Source organism: Lissotriton helveticus, chromosome 2_1, assembly GCF_964261635.1.
Source record: "Lissotriton helveticus chromosome 2_1, aLisHel1.1, whole genome shotgun sequence".
Classification (NCBI taxonomy): Eukaryota; Metazoa; Chordata; class Amphibia; order Caudata; family Salamandridae; genus Lissotriton; species Lissotriton helveticus.
Genome location: NC_136059.1, coordinates 201,699,490 through 201,720,856, shown reverse-complemented (window position 1 = coordinate 201,720,856; position 21,367 = coordinate 201,699,490). Strand labels below are relative to the sequence as shown.

Below are 21,367 nucleotides of genomic sequence, written 5' to 3'. Positions count from 1 at the left end.
AAAGGTGCCACACATTCACTCTTTGGCCTCTCTGGGGCGAGATCGGAGCTGATTCAGAACGCTGCTAACGCGCTGGCTTCTCTGATGCAATCACATCTAAGGGGTGAGTGAGGGGAGACAATGAGTTTGATGGTGCAAGCCACTGTTCGTGATGTCACTTCCTGTCGTGACGTCAGCGTCCCCCACTTCTTTTTTTAGGACTTGTGCCCTGCCCAACAGGAAGTCATTGATGCTAGCTCTGTGAACATCCTGATTGTCTGAGCCAATGTCAGCTTTCATAGGAGGTTGTTGATTACCCTTCCCCTTTTAAGCCCTCATTATGAGTGATCTGGTAAGTGGACTGGATTTTCCCCTCTCCAGAGTCACCACACTGGATGGGAACCTGTTGCTCCTGAAGTGGAGAAAATCCATCCCGGTATTAGTGGGACTCTTAGGGTCCACTAAATAGGAGGCATTACCGGTAGACTCTCTAATTCTGAATCGGATATCCCCGTAATTCCTCATTTTAGGCCAGACTCACCCAGAAACGTCCGCTGTTTTCAGCACGCAAAATCTCCAAGTGAAAGTTAGGAGATCCGTGATGTTCTTGCGGGTCAAATAATACTGATGGGACATGTAGGCATTATTAATGGCCTCACTGGAATTAAGAGGCCACAGCTAATGAGAACCTAGCTGACCTGACTTCTCGCTTAGGATCCAAAACTGTGGGACAGGCAATCACCAGCCATTCACACCCTCAGCCTTGGGAAGCCTCAAATCTGAATTTTATTCATGACGTAATAAACATGCTTTACCTATACAGTCTTGTTGCTGTTTTTTTTTTTTAGAATGGAGAGGGACATAAATGGTGGCCTGTTGTCTGAGAAGCTGCCTCACAAAGTTCAGAGGACTCTCGTGTTACACCAGTGTATTTATTCCAACCTCACCTGGTCAAAGAACCCGTTGAGGAGTGTCAGGTGCTCCGTCGGGTAGGTCGCGAATATTCCAGCTGTACCATTTTCCCCTGTGACAATGAGCTGCTCACCAGCAAAGGCCCAAATAGCATCTGCAATTTAAACAGAACTCATGTCAGAAATGTTCCATCTGCCACATGTGGACTTCCCAATTCAACAGCAAAGTTAATGGAGACTCCAAGAAATGGACCCCTACGGGCATGGATTGTGCGGCCCAACTCTACGTGTGTCTTTATGTCTGGAGATCTGTGGCGGGTGAACCTAACTAGAGAGCGGGTGATTGTGGAGCATGGGTGGGAGCCCTGGGATAAAATACGATTGTTTACAAGGAGGAAGAACGATCATGGGCGGTGATGCTTATCATATAGTTCTCAAGTTGACGGAGATGTTGTCCCAGATCTGGATAGCATAGATGGGGAGGGTCTGTTTTCCTCTATTCTGCAGATTTTTGCTTCCATTTTGGTAATACCCTGACTTCTAGAGTGGCGCTGTCTGCTTGAGCTGGTACATTTCTTGGCCATATATTCAGTGGTGCTGTTTCTGCTGACCTTGTATGTGATGCAGCTGGTATTGAAGATGATGCTAGCTTCGGGGGGGAGAGGGGGGACACACCTTCTGCGTTACTCCAGATTTATGAAGTCACTCAGGGGGGGAACAGCGTTTACAACGCAACTTTTACAACGAAGTACCTTTACGACGCAACCATTACAACCAACTTTTACAACGACTTGCGCAGGGGCGCTCTAGGATAGGGAATAGTTTTAATTTACTGTCCAACACCTTCCCTACTATCCACGGGGACTGGAGTTGGAATAGTAAATTAAACTATTCACTATCCAGCGCCCCCCAACGCAAGTCGTTGTAACGACTTGCATTGTAAAACTTGCGTCGTAAAGGCATGCATTGTAAAAGAATGCGTTGTAACGACATACATCCCACTCAGGGCCAAGCAGTGTGGCTCTACGAGGCTACATAAATCTAATTTTTTAGTTGTATGGTGAATGCACCACGTTGCATGGTGCAACTGACCTCATGAATATGGCCCATAGCTGTAAACATGTAAGGTTTGAGGTAAGGTAAGGCTAGGAATTAGGTTTAGGGTCAGGAAGGGTCAGCGTTCGGTTAAGGTTTACGGTAAGAGTTAAGTGTAATGGTTAGGAAAATGGAAGGGTTTTGCATAGGGTTAGCATTAGGGTTAGATGACAGGGAAAGGGATACAACTGTTTAGCACTAGACAAGGAATTATGGCTAGAGGATAATACAAAAACATGGGGTGAGAGTTAGGGGAGGGGTGTAGGTTGTGATTAGTGACCGGGCGATGTCAGTAAAGCCCTGTGGTTAAGATGACGAGGACCTCTGTGCAGGGGAGTCGTTGCAAAGACATCGAATGTGAATTAAGACACAGTTGTGTTTGATTCGTGATTATGGGCTCTCTGCTTAGCTTGGTCGGTGTCATGAAGTGAAAACTTTTTATAAGCCAAAGGACAATAACAACACATCTTGCACCTCCCCCACTTACCGTAATACAAGCCAAAGACTACGCCAGCGCCAAGAAAAGCGCCGAGAGTTTGTGCCAACGTGTACACGGGGAACTTGATCCACGGCTCTCGTGCCAGGAAGCATAAAGCAAACGTCACTGCTGGGTTCAGGTGGCCCCCTGCGAAACAGAGCGACACGGTGAGGCATTGCGCCAAAAACTTACAACGTAGAAATCTGCTGTTACTGGAGTTTGTGCTGGGTACCAATGTTCTTTACAGTGCTTGGAAACGGCAGCGATTTGATAGGAAGCATTATATAAAACAAGCACTGGTAAAGTCAGTAGGTCTGGCTATACAATACCTAGAACTGATTGTCGAGTTTTGCTCTGTGGTGGTTTTGAAGTGTGTCTGAATCTGAGAAAGGGTGAATGGCTGGCAGGAGGAGTGAATGCATGAATGGATGGATGAGTTAGTGAAAGCATTGTTAATGGATGAGTGCATGGGTGAACGTTTGAAAAAGAGAGTGCATGGATGGATGAATTGGAATACATCACAGTCCTGTACAGTGGGAATGAATTTTTAAACCCTGCAGAGAGCACATGAACAGTGCTCCTGGAAGGAATGACGTATAGCCCGCACAGGCAGGATGCACCTATTCACTCTGCTGGATGCTGTTGGGTGAGTGGTGTCACTCTGCCATGCTGAAGTTGAGGGGGCTTGTGGCTTGTTGTATATTTATACTTTCTTCAATATGGCTACTTGGTGTCTGTAGTTCTTTCTTAGTGTTCTTACCCTACCAGTCTCTCATACTACCTAAAAGTGTTGATCTGTGATGTAGAGATTCCAGCCTTGGCAGTTGATGTCTGGTCAGCTGTGAGGTTTTACTGCTCTGTTGTCTTAACTTAATAAATCTATCTTAATAACCTGAAGACGTGTTCTGCTGCCTACCTAATCTACTTACAACATTTTGGCGACGAGGGTGGGTTCTCATCGTGATCCTGATTTTCTTCCTTCGTGTTCTGGAAGTTCGTGAGGTTGCTGACCTCCTAAGTGTTATATGTTTTCTTCTTTGTGTTTTTCCATGCTTTAACTCTACTATGTGTCTGAGTCTTTCATTTGTGTTTTATCTGTAAAGGGAGAAGATGTCTGGTCAGCTGTGAGGTTTTACTGCTCTGTTGTCTTAACTTAATAAATCTATCTTAATAACCTGATATTGGCAGGATGTGCGTTTCTCTGTCAAGCTGGGGTTGGGGCCACCTGTCTAATGTTGTCAGAAAGAAAATGGGGGGGGTGTTCCTCTTTCAGGATGATGTTGATGGGGGGGGCTGTCTCACTCTGTCAGGTTGATGTTGGAGATTTGACTAACTCTTAATGGGGGTACTCTGTTATCTGCTTCGCCCATTGCACCCCGATATGTTCCAACGATAAATGTTGTAGACACTAAGGAAATGGCTGCCCATAAGGGGCTCACTTGTGGGCTAACAGACAGGGGGCTGCTTTGGGGGGTCGATGGGTACAGGGGTCCTCACCCCATCAAGGCCAGATACCAACGTATTCCGTGTTATTATCTTATTGGCAAACACATGATTTGCTGCTGGGGAGAAATAATACTCCTGGGTTCTGTGCCAGACACAGTGTAGCAATACTCCACAAGGTACCCCTCAGAATATCCGGTAAAACTAACCATTCTCTGGGCAATACTCATTCGAATTTATGTTGTAAAATAAATAATTGGGCCAAATGTATGAACACATGTTCCCTAGACACAGAATGGTTAGAGCCCTTTGATACATCTGGCCCTTTATCTGTTAATGGCCTTGCTTGTTTAACCTTCCTCCCTTGGTGCTCTCTGGGGCTGGCATTCAACGATTTTGCAGAGTTGTCTTTATCACCAACTCCAGACCTACAGACCCTGAGGCGGAATCTGGCACACTTCAGTGTGCAATGCCAGTCAATAATGCCATCCAAACGGCGCGCATCAATTAGCATACTGAATAATTGTCCACAGTGTTATTAAAACGTTAAAAACATACTCTTTGATTTTTTTTAATGCACATAGTGCATTCTGCAGTGCTTAGAAGCGGAATTATCACATATTTGAGATATCTAATTGTTTATCGTGCCACGTGGGCACAGATACTTAAATATATATGAGGGCACGTGGGCGCAGATACTTTAACATGTATGTGGGCACGTGGGTGCAGATACTTTAACATGTATGAGGACAAGTGGGCGCAGATACTTGAACATGTATGAAGGCACGTGGGCGCAGATACTTTAAGATGTATGAGGGCACGTGGGTGCAGATACTTTAACATGTATGAGGGCATGTGGGCGCAGATACTTTAACATGTAAGAGGGCACGTAGGCACAGATACTTAAACATATATGAGGGCACCCCACGCACCTGATATCTGCCCTGAGATCAGGATCCCAAGCGTGACCGCGAAGCCGAAGGCCATGTTCACCGTCAGAAACTGCCCGTGAGAGCCCTTGCTGAGCACCACCTGCGCCACTGACCCGCAGCCGAACATCTGGAAGGCAAAGGGAGAGAGGAAGAGGGTTAGAAAGCGCCCAGAAGCCCATTGCTTGTTCAAAAAAGGAGCATGTGCAGCTATGAACGGATGCATGTTGGCGCACTCCCCTCAATACTCCAGGGGGGCAGATGACTTTACAAAGGATGACCCAGGGACATTTTCTTAGCGCCTTGAGGCCGCTGTAACCATCCTGAATCAATCTATTTGGACCTGATTTATAGTTTTGTGGCAATGGAAAGTCTACTGCTTTCTGGATAAAGTGCTTATGTGGGACGATAATCCACCAGCGGAATCTCTTCTGCCACAGAGAGAGTCTGGTACATAAAGTTGCGCCAAGAGATTCTCCTGGATTCAGAATTTCCTCGAGAAATTGGCGGATCTTTCATTCTTAGCAAATTTAGGGCCTGATTATGATGGAAGACGGACTTCTGTCATCCCAGGGATGGGGGCCGCCCACCTATAAGGCGGTGGTCCCTCATGCTATTACAATAAGACCGCGGTGGTCGCAAAAGGCATTTTTTCTATTGCGGCGGGTGCTGCTGGCTGCAGCAGCCGCCGCAGTGGAAAAATGGCAGGTTTTGCTTCTCACTGCACTACGTGGCAGGCACCATGCGGTGCCTGCCACATGGTGCAGGGAAGTGCCCCCCAAATGCAAAAACCAACTGCCCCTGCACAAGGGGAACCCGCAACGGGCCCCCAAAGCCATCCCTGCCAGCCTTTCCATGGCGGGTGAACTGACATGGAAAGGCTGTTGAGGCTCTAGCATCGTAATCTGACCAGCTTTGCCTGCTAGGCACCGCCGGCATGCATTACATGCTGAGGGCCTCCGAGCATCGGCGGGCTCAAGGAGCCCGTCAGATACGTGACGGTTGGTGTTTCCTCCTGCCACGATACCGCCTGCCATCACAATATGGCGGCCAGAATATGGCCTAATGATGGCGGAGAACCCGCCACCCACAGCCTGTCCGTGGTGGGTTCACCGCCATCGTAATGACCCCCTTAGTCATGATAATGGGGGGATGAGTTCAATCAAGTTATTTAAATAAATTTCCACAAAGGCAACTGGAAGGGTGAAAACATGGGATAAGTGAGAGACAGAGGAAGGATGCCTTGCAGCGGCAGCTCCTACGCTAATGGGGAAGAGCATCGACCCACAGGAAAAATAAAATGATAATAACACCATATTATTATCATTCTATCTTTCAGTACTGGTTCTGTAGGTGTGGGTGGGGCTGGGCTGCATATAGAGCTGTGGGCCCTTTGTAAGTGTGCATGACGGTTTGGCTGGCGACTTGGGCCGGCCAAACAGTCATGCCCACTTAATATTTCTCCACCAGCTGCTTTGCACAGACGGGTGGAGAACATGCACAGCCACCCACTCCCTGTTGCTCGACCAATCACAACACCGCTGTCATGCTGGGGGCAGCAGCATTGTGATTGGTTAGTGGAGTATGGGAGCCTGTGAGAGTAGATTTTTCTCTTTTTTTAACCCCCCGCCCCACCATCACTGCCCCATAGCCGCCCCTACTGATGCCATGGGTCCAAATGCAATCAGTGGACATAGCCCCCTCTTCTGGCCTCCTCTTTAGGCATACAATACAGCCTAACTTAGGGTGGAATATGGTCGCCAGACCCTTGGGCGTTAGTACCACTGCACGTGAAGCACCTGGTACCTTTAAGTAGTAAGTATGGGCAGAGGGGTAGAAATGTGATCTCATCCAATGAGGATTCCTGAAAGGTGCCATTGTGCCAGTGCACTGCGCCATTTTAGCATTGCACACTTACATATATTTACAACACCTTCCATATATTTACAAGTTAAGGCGTGCACAGTGAGTTGGAGTACTTTTTCTCAGAATCACAAAACCATTCATATGTCGAAGACGTGATTACAACTCAGGTCTACCATTTTCCAACTCTGGCGCTCCACCCCTGGCCCACACCCCCCTTCTCTTTTATGTTTAATTGCCTATTTTGGTGGTTGCGTAAATCCACGTCTTGCAGCTGCTTCACCACATTAAATTGTTTTACTCAAGCTAGTGGGTCTTAATTTTCAGAGTTTTTTTTTGTGGTTTACTTCTTTACGTGGGAACATTATTATGGGCCATACCGACCCAGGGTTTTGCACCATGTTGCTCGGTGCAAAAGCGACGCAATCCGTGAAATACGATTTATCAAGCCACTCAAAGCCACTGTGGCATGATAAATCCAGAATAACGCAATGCAGCATTAATCTCTGTGTTTCGTTACTCTGCCCCAGGGAAGCATTCCACGGGTGGTGCGTAGGTGTTCACACGCAAAACCCATGGATTTTGACGTATTCCTAGATTTGCCATTACTGGTAGAGCTGGGAACACACCAAAATGCTATGTCTTTCCAAAGAAGACGTAACAAGGAGAAATATTTTCATTTCGCCTTGTTTTTCCCTCGATGCATGCTGCATTTTGCAGCACACATAAAAAGAAAATGCAGCACACAGAAAGAAGGAAATGCCTCGGAGGATGTTTTTCTGAAGAAAGGTGACCCTACCTGCACAAAAGAATGCTGCTTACAATGCAGGCACCCTTGCGCCATGGTGCAAGGGTGCCTGCGTTGGCGCTAGGCAGCACATTGTGCGCCAGCACTGGGAGAAGGCAAGAATGCACTGTATTGTGATAAATATGGCACATCCCTACTCTTTCCCTGTAAAGCAGCAAGATGTGCTGCGTTACTATTGGACAAATATGGCCCTGTGTAGGTTGTTCCACTAGACATGCTTAAATGGTGTACTCGTGGACTCAATCAAAGGACGTCTAATGTGCATTTGGGACGCCATTCGTTTCACATTTTTGAGATTTGGCAAACATGGGGCGTCCCGGAGTCACATGCGGCCATCAAAGGATGCTGAAATGATGGTTTCTCTTGGTTTCAGCACACTCGAATAAATGACTTTAAAGCGTCGACTTCCTCCAATTTTCCACACTGCAGAAGCTGGACAAATTGAATTCTGGTTTCTTCACCCGTGCCAACAACCCCGGACATTAAAATTGCCTCCAGAAGGTCTGTGATAAGAGCCATTCTTGCACTGACAGCGGCTCGAAAGCCTGTAAACAGTCCTCACGGCGCTGTGAAAGCAGAAACCGTAGTTCACTCCAATTTCTTCATCTCACTGAGGTATTATTTTCGAATTAATTTTAGCATATGGATTCGAATGTCTTGGGCTATTGTAGTATCTGTTATTTGCAGTGCTTTGAAGCAACAGAAAAGCAGTAAGAGGCGCTATAGGAAAGCCCATTTTTACTGCTATTATTAGTATGTGCTTTGAGCATTTGCAGGGTGGTCCTGCTGGACGTCAGCGGGTTCAGCACGGTGTGCAGAAGTGAGTCCAGAAGGGATGGTTGGGTCTTCGGTTGGGGCCTGGGAGGGCAGAGCTACTAGAGTGTCCTCTGTGGTGGGTGAGCCCCCTCCGATGACCCGAGCCTTCAGATGGCGCCATGGGCCAACCCTCATATGTTGAGATATTGCATTAACACACTTGGGGGCATATTATCAAGAACCAGCGTTAAAATTATCTCCGCTTTAGCGGCAGGAAACTGTGGCCCCATTGCCAAAGGAAGACCTCACAATGAGGGCGTCTGAGACCCAGCGTGCCCTGGTCTCTGGACTGCTCTGGTCCCCCGCCCACACCACACCTCCCCCGCCCCCCCTCCAACACACTGCTCTGCACTCATTCCCACGTGCCTGCTTTTTTTCTGTGTCTGTCCTGAAAGCCTGCTGTGTCTCAGGCTGTACCTTACACAGGAGAGCCGGAGAGATGGAATCACATCCGGGACCCGTGGAGACGGATACAGCCAGGTTTGCAAGCGGTCTGGCTGCTTTCCTGCAGCGCCTGGCGTGGAGATGCCAAGCGCCGAGCAGCTCTTTGTTTACAGAACGGATTCCACCTGCACACACATGACAGGGCGAGGAAAACACAGCAGAGTTTGGAGGAATATTCGGTGAATAGCAAGAGCTCTGAGACCCAAGCCGTAGAGACGTGTGGCACCAGAAAAGAAACAGAAGTGATGGGTGGAATGCTTGAATAAATCTCAGTCATTGGAAAATACTATGGGCTGCATTCCATTCCATCGTTTTATTGCTCACTGCTCCACTACAAACAGAGAGCACTACTAAGCAAATAAGCCTTGGGTCTGCTCCAGTCCATCCTAATTGCCAGGTCACAAGCCCTCTGAAAGAAACAGAAGCAGCTTCACGGGGCTTAATTTGTTCAAACATAAGTGCCGGGGCCCTGATCAAGAGGCCGCTGCAGCTTGCGCCACACATTGCCCCTCCCAGCACTGCTAAAGGCAGTACCAACACAATTACACAGCATCACACTTCTTCCTACACGTGACACTTCAGTCTATTCCAGGCCCCCAGAGCTATAGGAATGGCTTGGATGTCAGTCAATAAACATGTTTAATGTATATTGAATTTATAAACAACTGTTGCTCTGCTAATCTTTAAATTAGACAGACAGCGCCACCATGTGACAGACTGTTACAAGCCCTGGTGTTGACAATTAAGTGGCTGTGGGAACACTGGAAACCACAGCTCAAATTAAGCACTGCAGCCACAGTCAGAACCAGCAGGCCCCATCTCTGCCAGGACTAGCAGGCCCCAGCACCGCCATGTGTGCTGAAGTGCACAGTACACATCCACAGCAACCATAGCTGCTGAAATGTTTCTAGGCAGAGAACTTTGCACTGGAATGGTATGCTTCCAGTACAGTGCCATGCTAGACAGCGCACTCACCTCTGCACCAGGGTGCGTGGTTGTGCGTCACACAAGGCCGCCTATCCAGAGCACAGGCATAGGGTGCAATATCAGCAGAAGGCCATTCCGAGGCACTATGCCTTGGCACTGTGTTTTCCCCTTTACAACACACGCGCCACATTTAGTGCTGCACTTTGTGGTGTGAAAAATTATTGAATCTGCCCCAAAGAGCTGCCACCCTGCACCGGCCTGCAACCCATCTGGAATCCTGTCAAACTCACACTCCGGCCAGGGCAGGTTTAAAATGAGTAACTGTAGAGACATAACAATATAAATGAGTCAATTCAACCTAAAATGTGTCAATCAATCACCCTAGATTTATTGAGGTGCACACGTCTGTGGGTTTGTTGAAATAATGGCATTCCACAGGCTTCATGGCTGGACAGGCATATCCCTCAGGCTATGTTTTGAAGATCTGTGGGTCAAGGGTCATCGCTAAGCCCCCCCAAAAAGCACATTCTACAGGGTTGGAAACAAGCAGCTGAGGTTGCAGGGGTCTGTGATTTATAAATATGTTTGTGCTGAGTCAGCATAACTGTAGCCCCTGGGTGGTAAGGTCTGCTCAACTTAATCAGGGCTCTGACATTTCGTTTCTCAAGGAATGGAAGGCTGGCGGGGTTATTTGCAGAGTTCAGATGAATTCCACGATTAAGGCAAGGTGCAAGTGCTAAAGTGATACCACAGGGTTGTATTTACTATTGGGTGGGCAGGCGCTCGGGTGCAACGCCACATTTTGCGTTGCGCCCACAGGTTTGTATTTTGGTATGTAAAAGCACGCAATTTTTTGTGTCACTCAGGTGCCTGTGCAAAACCTTAGTAAATAACCCCCATATCTCTGGGTGGGGCGAAAAGAGTGTGCCTCTCCTTATAAACATTACCAAACAAGCACTGGCAATGGCAATGCCAACAGGTCTGCATTGTCTGACAACTTTTGACGTTGCCAATAGATGTGAACGATTTTTGCAAAACTGTACAAAGAGACTTTTTTTTAGTATGTCAGGGCACATTGTGCAGCAGCAGAATGTCATCACTCGCAGAGGTAAGCCAATGGAGGAAGTGGGGTGGACCTATGCTCTGTTATGTCTGCGGTGGTTGGTGGAACAAAATGTGAATGACAAACCGACAAACCAATGGATGAAGAGAGCTGGTTGAAAGCCCCGACAAGTAAGTATGACATATATTATTTTATAATAATCAAAAGGTCTTGGCTAACACCAGATCTAAAACTGCATTGTGTATGATAAAGGATTACGGTTGGAATGGGTGTACTCCAAACCTTACAGCTTCTACCTTCCAATCAAATTAGCCACTTTATGATGTCTAATGACACGTGTTCACAAATAATTTGCCGTTGTCTATTGAGGGCTGATGTACAGTAAAGGCAGGGAGCACTAAAATGCCACACAGGTACGGTGACTACTTTTCAAAAACAAAAAAAAGGGGAAATACCATAGACATAGAAATAGGACTAACACTACCAGCAACAATGGGCACAGAGAAAGAGCTGCACCAGAAAAATCAAAAAGCAAATAGTACACCTGGCACGCGGACCTCTTATACCTGGCACTGGCACACGGACCTCTCAGGAGAACCAGTTTGCAGGAGTGGCACAGGGGAAAGTTATACAAATGTGGCAGCCATTTTGTGTTACTTCTAATGGGCTGGCTGATGTGCTGTTTTTTCATGAAAATCGTGTTTGCACAGATGCTCACATTTCGTAGTTCCATTTTTGTAGCATAAATTGGCTAGTGGGGCGAGGCCTGACTCCCTTTCGGAACTGCAAAAACAGGGTAACAGAGAACAGCTGAGTTGGCCTAACGACTAGGGCGCTCGACCTCGGACCTGGGGATCTGGGTTCGAGTCTCGGTAAAGACGCCAAAAAACCTCCTGTGATTCTGGGCAAATCACTTAATCTCCCCGTGCCTTAAAAATGAATGTGTGTCCTCATGTAACGTAACTGGTGCTATGTAAAGCGCTCTGATAACTGATTCGGTTTGGGTCTAGTTCGCGCTATATAAAACTCTGCAAAAACAAAAAATAAAATAAAAATAAAAAACCTGGGATCAGTGGAGTGCAACAACAGACCCTGCCTAGACGAGGCGCTACAGAGCGACAGCTCTGTTCGTGACTCATGAGAAAGAGAAAACAGCAATGGAAGCTTAAGAATGCAAACTCAGTCTATGATCACCCCATTTACCCTGTCAAACTCAGGCAGTGTGTTTTACCTGCAGACAGGTAGTGTCAGCAGGTAAAATCCATAGAAGGTGGGACAGATGTCCAAAAACTGCAGCTGTCCCGCACATCTGATCACCCTACCCAACAGCAAAATTGATGTAACTGCAAAAACCACAGGCACTCCTCACAACACATTCTGCAGCCTCATCGCACACTCAGACCCAAACCCAGGACAGCTTTTCATGCAGAAAAACAATACAGGCTGGGATACCTGCGTAAATCTGTTTGTTATCTATATATGTATATATATATATATATATATATATCTATCATGTGATCGAGGGTGGCCGCAAAGAGTTATGGTGGACAATCCAAAATAAATATTTCAGCACGTCAATTTGTGGTCCGTGTTGTCCTGAGCAGGACTGGGTGAAAGTGGAGCTTTTGTGTGTATGTATATATATATATATATATATATATATATATCCTAATAAACAAACACCAATAGAATTATTTTGTAACCTGTCATCTGCACTCTCAACCATGGAAACAGCAATGTGTACGTTTGCCCCACAAAAAAGAGAAAGAAATGGTTCACTAAGCATATGTCTGGGACTTCTTGTGGGCTGCATTGCTGCGCCAATGCTCCTGGTGGAATCAGTACAGTGGCAACGTTCATTCCTACTCATTCAACACGCCTTACCTCCTGGACGCCTTACCTCGCATTGTTTGTGCAAACACGTTTTTGGCCCGCGTGGACCAGCTGCACTTAGAGGTTCCAGGGACCCACCCGCGCTCATGTCTAATGCAGCCGGGGAGCGAGCCTGGGCCTAACCTCAGCTATCTGGAGATGGCCCAGAGAAAGAGCATCTCAGAGCCTGAGTGTGTGCAGGTCAAATGGGAACAAACCCGCACTTCATCAATTAACAGGCTGAGAGTGGGTCAGAAGGCGTGGATGGAAACATTCATATCTCTGGGGAGTGACGCTTAATTAAAAAAATTTTTAAAGTATTGGAATAGCCAAGAGGTCCTGCCTAAAAGTACTATTGGTTTTGTGAGTGTTTTAGCCATGCTCTACAACATAGCAGTCGTTGCATAGCATGGTTTAAAAAAACTGGTGCAATGATGTAGCCACTGCGTAAAGGTGTTTTTTCTTTTTCTTTACTATTTTTTGCATATTTATTTAGCGCGAACTCAAAACGAAGGTATTGGAGGCTTTACATGAGCACCATATTTACATTACATATTCAGGCTCGAGGAGATTAAGTGATTTGCCCAGAACCACAGGATGCGGACGCGACCCCGAGGCTCGAACCCTGGTTTACAGCACTAAAGTCGGCAGACCACATCCTTTACTGGTCCGAATCCAGGTGGGGAGAGATGCACATGGGTGAGAGTGTGCAACATGAAGGGAGAGGAGCGGCGTAGGAGGCAGACAGCTGAAAAACACATGCACTCTCATGGAGTGCTTGAATAGAAAGAAAAAGCAAGCAGTGGAAGCATAGAAGCCAGCCATTCAAGGAGATGGTCAAGAGACTATGCTCCTTAGGAGGGACAAACACAAGATGGACAGGCTGAGCCAAGGAAATCCTCAAATAGAAAGCAAGCAAATAGGAATAATAGTAAAACCAACCAATGCCAAGTAATGGGTGGTCTGCAAGCCTTTTCATGTTTTCATTAAGTCTTGAATATGTCTTTTGCAACAAGACAGCATGCGCTGTATAGTAGGTTTGACCTAAAAATAGGCAAATAAGTGCAAAGGTCGAAAGTTATGGTTTTGAGCATGTTCTTAACATTTGTAAGGGCAATCCCTTGACACTCTCATGGGAACACCCATGTTTCCACTCTCTAACAACACTTACGACTGAAAAAAATGACACCCACTGGGTTTATTTTTCTGCTGTAGTTACTCCAATCGATTCAGAAAAGGGGGTGGTGATGAACAGAGTGCCTGAATTAAGCAGACCACTCTTACCCAGTCCAAAGATCAGGGCTTGATCCATCACCGTTTTTTAGCTCACTGCACCATCCCAGCTCAGAACTTGGCTATATGCAAATTAGTCTGTTCCTGTCCCAGTGCATGATGGGAACAGGGCAAACCAAACTACCAAGCCAATTCTTGTACTGGGAAGGAAACAAGCTTCCGGGGACCGGTTTCTGCCATTTCAGGCATCGTCGGCCCGGCTTGCTTGAATCCTGATGGTGCAATGAGCAAGGGACTCACATCTGAGTATACCCTTCCACGCTTATGGTGGACAAAATGATTCAGAAAAGGGGGTGGTGATGAACAGAGTGCCTGAATTAAGCAGACCACTCTTACCCAGTCCAAAGATCAGGCCTTGATCCATCACCGTTTTTTAGCTCACTGCACCATCCCAGCTCAGAACTTGGCTATATGCAAATTAGTCTGTTCCTTTCCCAGTGCATGATGGGAACAGGGCAAGCCAATTCTTGTACTGGGAAGGAAACAAGCTTCCGGGGACCGGTTTCTGCCATTTCAGGCGTCGTCGGCCCGGCTTGCTTGAATCCTGATGGTGCAATGAGCAAGGGACTCACATCTGAGTATACCCTTCCACGCTTATGGTGGACAAAATGATTCAGAAAAGGGGGTGGTGATGAACAGAGTGCCTGAATTAAGCAGACCACTCTTACCCAGTCCAAAGATCAGGGCTTGATCCATCACCGTTTTTTAGCTCACTGCACCATCCCAGCTCAGAACTTGGCTATATGCAAATTAGTCTGTTCCTGTCCCAGTGCATGATGGGAACAGGGCAAACCAAACTACCAAGCCAATTCTTGTACTGGGAAGGAAACAAGCTTCCGGGGACCGGTTTCTGCCATTTCAGGCGTCGTCGGCCCGGCTTGCTTGAATCCTGATGGTGCAATGAGCAAGGGACTCACATCTGAGTATACCCTTCCATGCTTATGGTGGACAAAATGATTCAGAAAAGGGGGTGGTGATGAACAGAGTGCCTGAATTAAGCAGACCACTCTTACCCAGTCCAAAGATCAGGGCTTGATCCATCACCGTTTTTTATCTCACTGCACCATCCCAGCTCAGAACTTGGCTATATGCAAATTAGTCTGTTCCTGTCCCAGTGCATGATGGGAACAGGGCAAACCAAACTACCATGCCAATTCTTGTACTGGGAAGTCCAAAGATCAGGGCTTGATCCATCACCGTTATTTAGCTCACTGCCCCATCCCAGCTCAGAACCTGGCTATATGCAAATTAGTCTGTCCCTGGCCCAGTGCATCATGGGAACAGGGCAGACCAAACTACCAAGCCAATTCTTCACCAGAAAGGAGACAAGCTACCGGGGACCGGTTTCTGGCATTTCAGCCTCGTCGGCCCGGCTTGCTTGAATCCTGATGGAGCAGTGAGCAAGGGACTCATGTCTGAGTATACCCTGCCACACCTATAGTGGCCAAAAACGATTCAGAAAAGGGGGTGGTGATGAACAGAGTGTCTGAATTAAGCAGACCACTCTTACCCAGTCCAAAGATCAGGGCTTGACCCATCACCGTTATTTAGCTCACTGCCCCATCCCAGCTCAGAACCTGGCTATATGCAAATTAGTCTGTCCCTGGCCCAGTGCATCATGGGAACAGGGCAGACCAAACTACCAAGCCAATTCTTCACCAGAAAGGAGACAAGCTACCGGGGACCGGTTTCTGGCATTTCAGCCTCGTCGGCCCGGCTTGCTTGAATCCTGATGGAGCAGTGAGCAAGGGACTCATGTCTGAGTATACCCTGCCACACCTATAGTGGCCAAAAACGATTCAGAAAAGGGGGTGGTGATGAACAGAGTGTCTGAATTAAGCAGACCACTCTTACCCAGTCCAAAGATCAGGGCTTGATCCATCACCGTTATTTAGCTCACTGCCCCATCCCAGCTCAGAACCTGGCTATATGCAAATTAGTCTGTCCCCGGCCCAGTGCATCATGGGAACAGGGCAGACCAAACTACCAAGCCAATTCTTCACCAGAAAGGAGACAAGCTACCGGGGACCGGTTTCTGGCATTTCAGAAACCGGTCCCCGGAAGCTTGTTTCCTTCCCAGTACAAGAATTGGCTTGGTAGTTTGGTTTGCCCTGTTCCCATCATGCACTGGGACAGGAACAGACTAATTTGCATATAGCCAAGTTCTGAGCTGGGATGGTGCAGTGAGATAAAAAACGGTGATGGATCAAGCCCTGATCTTTGGACTGGGTAAGAGTGGTCTGCTTAATTCAGGCACTCTGTTCATCACCACCCCCTTTTCTGAATCATTTTGTCCACCATAAGCGTGGAAGGGTATACTCAGATGTGAGTCCCTTGCTCATTGCACCATCAGGATTCAAGCAAGCCGGGCCGACGACGCCTGAAATGGCAGAAACCGGTCCCCGGAAGCTTGTTTCCTTCCCAGTACAAGAATTGGCTTGGTAGTTTGGTCTGCCCTGTTCCCATGATGCACTGGGCCAGGGACAGACTAATTTGCATATAGCCAGGTTCTGAGCTGGGATGGGGCAGTGAGCTAAATAACGGTGATGGATCAAGCCCTGATCTTTGGACTGGGTAAGAGTGGTCTGCTTAATTCAGACACTCTGTTCATCACCACCCCCTTTTCTGAATCGTTTTTGGCCACTATAGGTGTGGCAGGGTATACTCAGACATGAGTCCCTTGCTCACTGCTCCATCAGGATTCAAGCAAGCCGGGCCGAAGAGGCTGAAATGCCAGAAACCGGTCCCTGGTAGCTTGTCTCCTTTCTGGTGAAGAATTGGCTTGGTAGTTTGGTCTGCCCTGTTCCCATGATGCACTGGGCCAGGGACAGACTAATTTGCATATAGCCAGGTTCTGAGCTGGGATGGGGCAGTGAGCTAAATAACGGTGATGGATCAAGCCCTGATCTTTGAACTGGGTAAGAGTGGTCTGCTTAATTCAGACACTCTGTTCATCACCACCCCCTTTTCTGAATCGTTTTTGGTCACTATAGGTGTGGCAGGGTATACTCAGACATGAGTCCCTTGCTCACTGCTCCATCAGGATTCAAGCAAGCCGGGCCGACGAGGCTGAAATGCCAGAAACCGGTCCCCGGTAGCTTGTCTCCTTTCTGGTGAAGAATTGGCTTGGTAGTTTGGTCTGCCCTGTTCCCATGATAAACTGGGCCAGGGACAGACTAATTTGCATATAGCCAGGTTCTGAGCTGGGATGGGGCAGTGAGCTAAATAACGGTGATGGATCAAGCCCTGATCTTTGGACTGGGTAAGAGTGGTCTGCTTAATTCAGACACTCTGTTCATCACCACCCCCTTTTCTGAATCGTTTTTGGCCACTATAGGTGTGGCAGGGTATACTCAGACATGAGTCCCTTGTTCACTGCTCCATCAGGATTCAAGCAAGCCGGGCCGAAGAGGCTGAAATGCCAGAAACCGGTCCCCGGTAGCTTGTCTCCTTTCTGGTGAAGAATTGGCTTGGTAGTTTGGTCTGCCCTGTTCCCATGATGCACTGGGCCAGGGACAGACTAATTTGCATATAGCCAGGTTCTGAGCTGGGATGGGGCAGTGAGCTAAATAACGGTGATGGATCAAGCCCTGATCTTTGGACTGGGTAAGAGTGGTCTGCTTAATTCAGACACTCTGTTCATCACCACCCCCTTTTCTGAATCGTTTTTGGCCACTATAGGTGTGGCAGGGTATACTCAGACATGAGTCCCTTGCTCACTGCTCCATCAGGATTCAAGCAAGCCGGGCCGACGAGGCTGAAATGCCAGAAACCGGTCCCCGGTAGCTTGTCTCCTTTCTGGTGAAGAATTGGCTTGGTAGTTTGGTCTGCCCTGTTCCCATGATGCACTGGGCCAGGGACAGACTAATTTGCATATAGCCAGGTTCTGAGCTGGGATGGGGCAGTGAGCTAAATAACGGTGATGGATCAAGCCCTGATCTTTGGACTGGGTAAGAGTGGTCTGCTTAATTCAGACACTCTGTTCATCACCACCCCCTTTTCTGAATCGTAGTTACTCCAATCGACAGACAAATGTGTACAGATTCTAAGTCTACGAATTAGGATCTTATATTTATGGATGCAGATGACACTCTGTGTGCACAAATGTGTTAAATGGGTCCCAGATTTCTTAAAGTAGAGCTAAGGAAACATTAGCAAATATCCAACCCTGCTTTGTCCCCTTTTACCGCCTTCTTCTATTCAGTGCCTGGAAACCATCATTTCGGTATCAGAGCACTTAATTAAACAAATATATTATAAATAAATGCACAAATACATAAATAAATAATAAATATGCGGTGCTCATTCCCCTAACAACAAGGCCATTTTGAGGATATCTGTTGGAATCTGGTGCCCTCTTGTGGTGGTGCCGTAAGGCATCTTCCAGGAGTGGTCTTAGTATCAGAGGGTAGGAAAGAAGACAGCCCCATACCTTCCAGCACCCTCTGATTTTAGAAGGAACGCTTCTCATTTTGCAACTTGTTTTTAAGCATGCCATTCTGCACGGTACTGTATCTTTTTGTGCAAAACTGCGGTCCTTAAATGGATCAGGGTGCTCTGGAAATAGTAGTGGAGGTGGGGGTGAGGGACCACCATTTTAATCAGATATACAAGCCCCATTCACTAAATATTAGCTTCAGCCCAATCTCTACGGAGCCCTTCTATGGATGGGCTGCGCGTGGTGCAACCGCTGTGACATGGTGTCTCCCAGGCTTGCGCACTCAGCCCCAACCCCTACAAGTATGTGCTTGCCCATTGGTCTGGAATTCTTCTCCAGTTTCGGTAACTTTACCCTGCAGGTCCGAATGCTTGAAACATGATTTATATTTTGCAAATAGAAGGGTTGTCCAAATCATGTTTTTGGGGCTGAAGATTGTGAGGTGGGGTCTCCATCTCTTACCTCAGAGTCTTTTTGTTGTTGGGTTGCCCTCGCTACCATTCATGGCGCCTAGACTACTGCAATAGTCTCTGTTTGAGCTTCTCTCAATATTTGCCTCAATGCCTCCGGAACTTGCACCAGGCTGCTCCCAGCCTGGTTTTGGGCCCTCCTGGGGGCACCACAGTTTACTAGTCCTGTGTCAGCTGCACTGGTCGGTGAGGACAAAATGGATTCGACTCAAGGCAACGCATGTTGGTTATAGTGCTACCTATAAAAATGGCTTGTCATACCTGGTAGCTAGTTTACTTGTTGGCACCCTCCTTATCAATAAGAGAGAAAAAGAGGATGAAATAGACTGCACGTCTTCCTCAGGCAGTATATCACATCACACAATGACGTGGGAGCCTGTTAGATAGCCACCTACGCATCTCGTGCGGCTCTACAGAGATTTTGTGTACCTGTACCATTTTCCAACTCTAGATCTGGGCCATTCCAAGAATTGGATGAGGTGGGCTCACTCATGTAATGTGACATGCTTCATCGTCAGCCAAGCCTCTTGCAACTGGGGTGCCCCAGGGTTCAACTCTGAGTCCACTGTTATTTGACATATATTTGACCCCCTTGATTATTTTAGCCGAACAACTGGGTGCTAAAATAATAGCCTATGCAGATGACACACAGCTGCTGTTCACCTGGCCTGGTGCGGACTTAGACACTGTTATGATCCAGACCTGTCTTTCTTCTGTTTTTAATTGGTTGGCGTCCGCCCAGTTGAAATGAAATGAAGACAAGACTGAAATCCTTCTTTATGGGCAGTTTCCACCACACTTTAGAGACTCGTTATGGCCTGCTGGCTTTCCACTCCCCAGCTCTGTTAACATCCCAGCTAAAAATCTGGGGGTGTGGTTAGGGGAAGACCTAAAATTTGAGGCCCACATTAAGAAACTCACTTATGGCTGTTTCGGCACCCTTAAGGCTCTTCGGAAATGTTTTCCTCTTCCCCTCAAAACAGCGAGAGAAACGGTGGCTAGAGCACTTTTTCTCTCGCGCCTTGATTATGCTAATGCTCTATTGAGCGGCTCTCCGGCCTATCTGATCAACCATCTCCAGATAATTCAAAATGCGACTGCCAGGCTCCTGTTTAACATCTCGAGGCGAACTTGCGTCCGGCACCATATCTGCAGTCTGCACTGGCTTCCAGTTGCGCAACTAACTATCTTTAAGATACTTTTTTTGGCCCACAGAGCCATCTATAATCAGGGCCCTCTATATCTGAGGAAACGTTTCTCCTTCTATCGGCCTAATCGGCCTTTGCGTTCCGCCACCCAATATCGGCTTGCGGTTCCACGCTTTCAGCGCTCCCGTTTAGGAGGACAGTCCATTGCTGTCAAAGCTGCCACTGCCTGGAACTCTCTTCCTTTGGCCCTTCGTTCCAACCCGAATTACGTACTTTTCAAGAAAGCACTTAAGACTCATCTGTTTAAACTAGCGTTTTAAGCTCTGCTCTTCTTCTCTAAATTCTGGCCTCTAGTTTCTTACTCCGCGCCAGGATACTCCAGTAGTAATTGAGCGCGCTATAAAACTCCATATAATATAACATAACATATAACATCCTAGGCCATTTCATCTCAACATGGTAATATGGTACTACCAGGGCAGACTTGACCTTAAGTTGGACTATCTTGAGGGAGTTCTTAGAAATTACTTCATCTGGACAATTACCTCGGATCCAGCTATTTTGAGCTAAAAATACCTTAGGTTGTACCCTTGGTGTATATATAAAAATACTAAAAAATATACTCAGAAGACATTATTGGTTACCATGGCTCTTATGTACCTCTGGGGTGGCCAACATGTTTCTGTCCTTGGATAGCCTAGCTTGGTCTCTGGCCTTCATCAGGGCTTATCTAAGGATTCCTATACTAATATGTGTGATAATATTAAAAAATATGGAGGGGACATAACTCTCCTTAAAAAGTCAAAAAGTATTTTACCTATTCCAGAGAGACCCTGCGGCTTGTGGTCTGTTCAGGGCTGGGTAACTCCTATTGTCACACTTTCATCAAGGAGACTCGCACTCTGTATTCCTACCATGCCTACGAGTAGAGCCGTCTTGGTGCTACATCTGCTCTGCATGTTAAGGTTTCAGAAAGCTCTTGGGATGTACAGTGTATATAAGGGCATGTCCCAGGGTAAACGTTATGTCATTTCCTGCTTTCTTAGCCTTACTTTACAACCTAACACAGGCTCATAAACCATTCATTGCGTGACAGGCTGTCCGCCAATGAGAAGGTGAGGTTAGCCCTGTGAGTCCATCCTCAGCACAGTAACTTTGTTCCAGAAGCCCTCAAGGAAGGGTCTGACTGGCGACCAGGGCTTATGTCTGTGCATGACTATGAGAGTGTGATGTTCCTGCGGGCCCCTAGGGGATGCCACAGCCAGTGTGTCCTGACAGAGGGAAATGCATCAGTGCAGAGAGGGCGAGTGTGCATCAGGCCTGGGCTGAGCCTGCTTTGATTGACAGTACCTGAAGGTGGCTGAGTAGATGTTAGGGTGACCAGCTCACT

The 21,367-nt window shown here is 47.3% G+C and overlaps 1 protein-coding gene across 1 annotated transcript in view; it reads right to left on the bottom strand.

Annotated features, from left to right (window-relative positions):
* Nucleotides 1-21,367, bottom strand: part of AQP3 (aquaporin 3 (Gill blood group)) — a 57,292-nt gene that overhangs the window by 11,349 nt on the left and 24,576 nt on the right. Inside the window, exons 2-4 of the mRNA XM_078674726.1 lie at nucleotides 4,839-4,965; nucleotides 2,473-2,610; nucleotides 927-1,045 (exon numbers count right to left, since the gene is read on the bottom strand). Coding sequence (XP_078530852.1) covers nucleotides 927-1,045; nucleotides 2,473-2,610; nucleotides 4,839-4,965 — 384 coding nt within the window. The remainder of the gene's footprint in view (nucleotides 1-926; nucleotides 1,046-2,472; nucleotides 2,611-4,838; nucleotides 4,966-21,367) is intronic.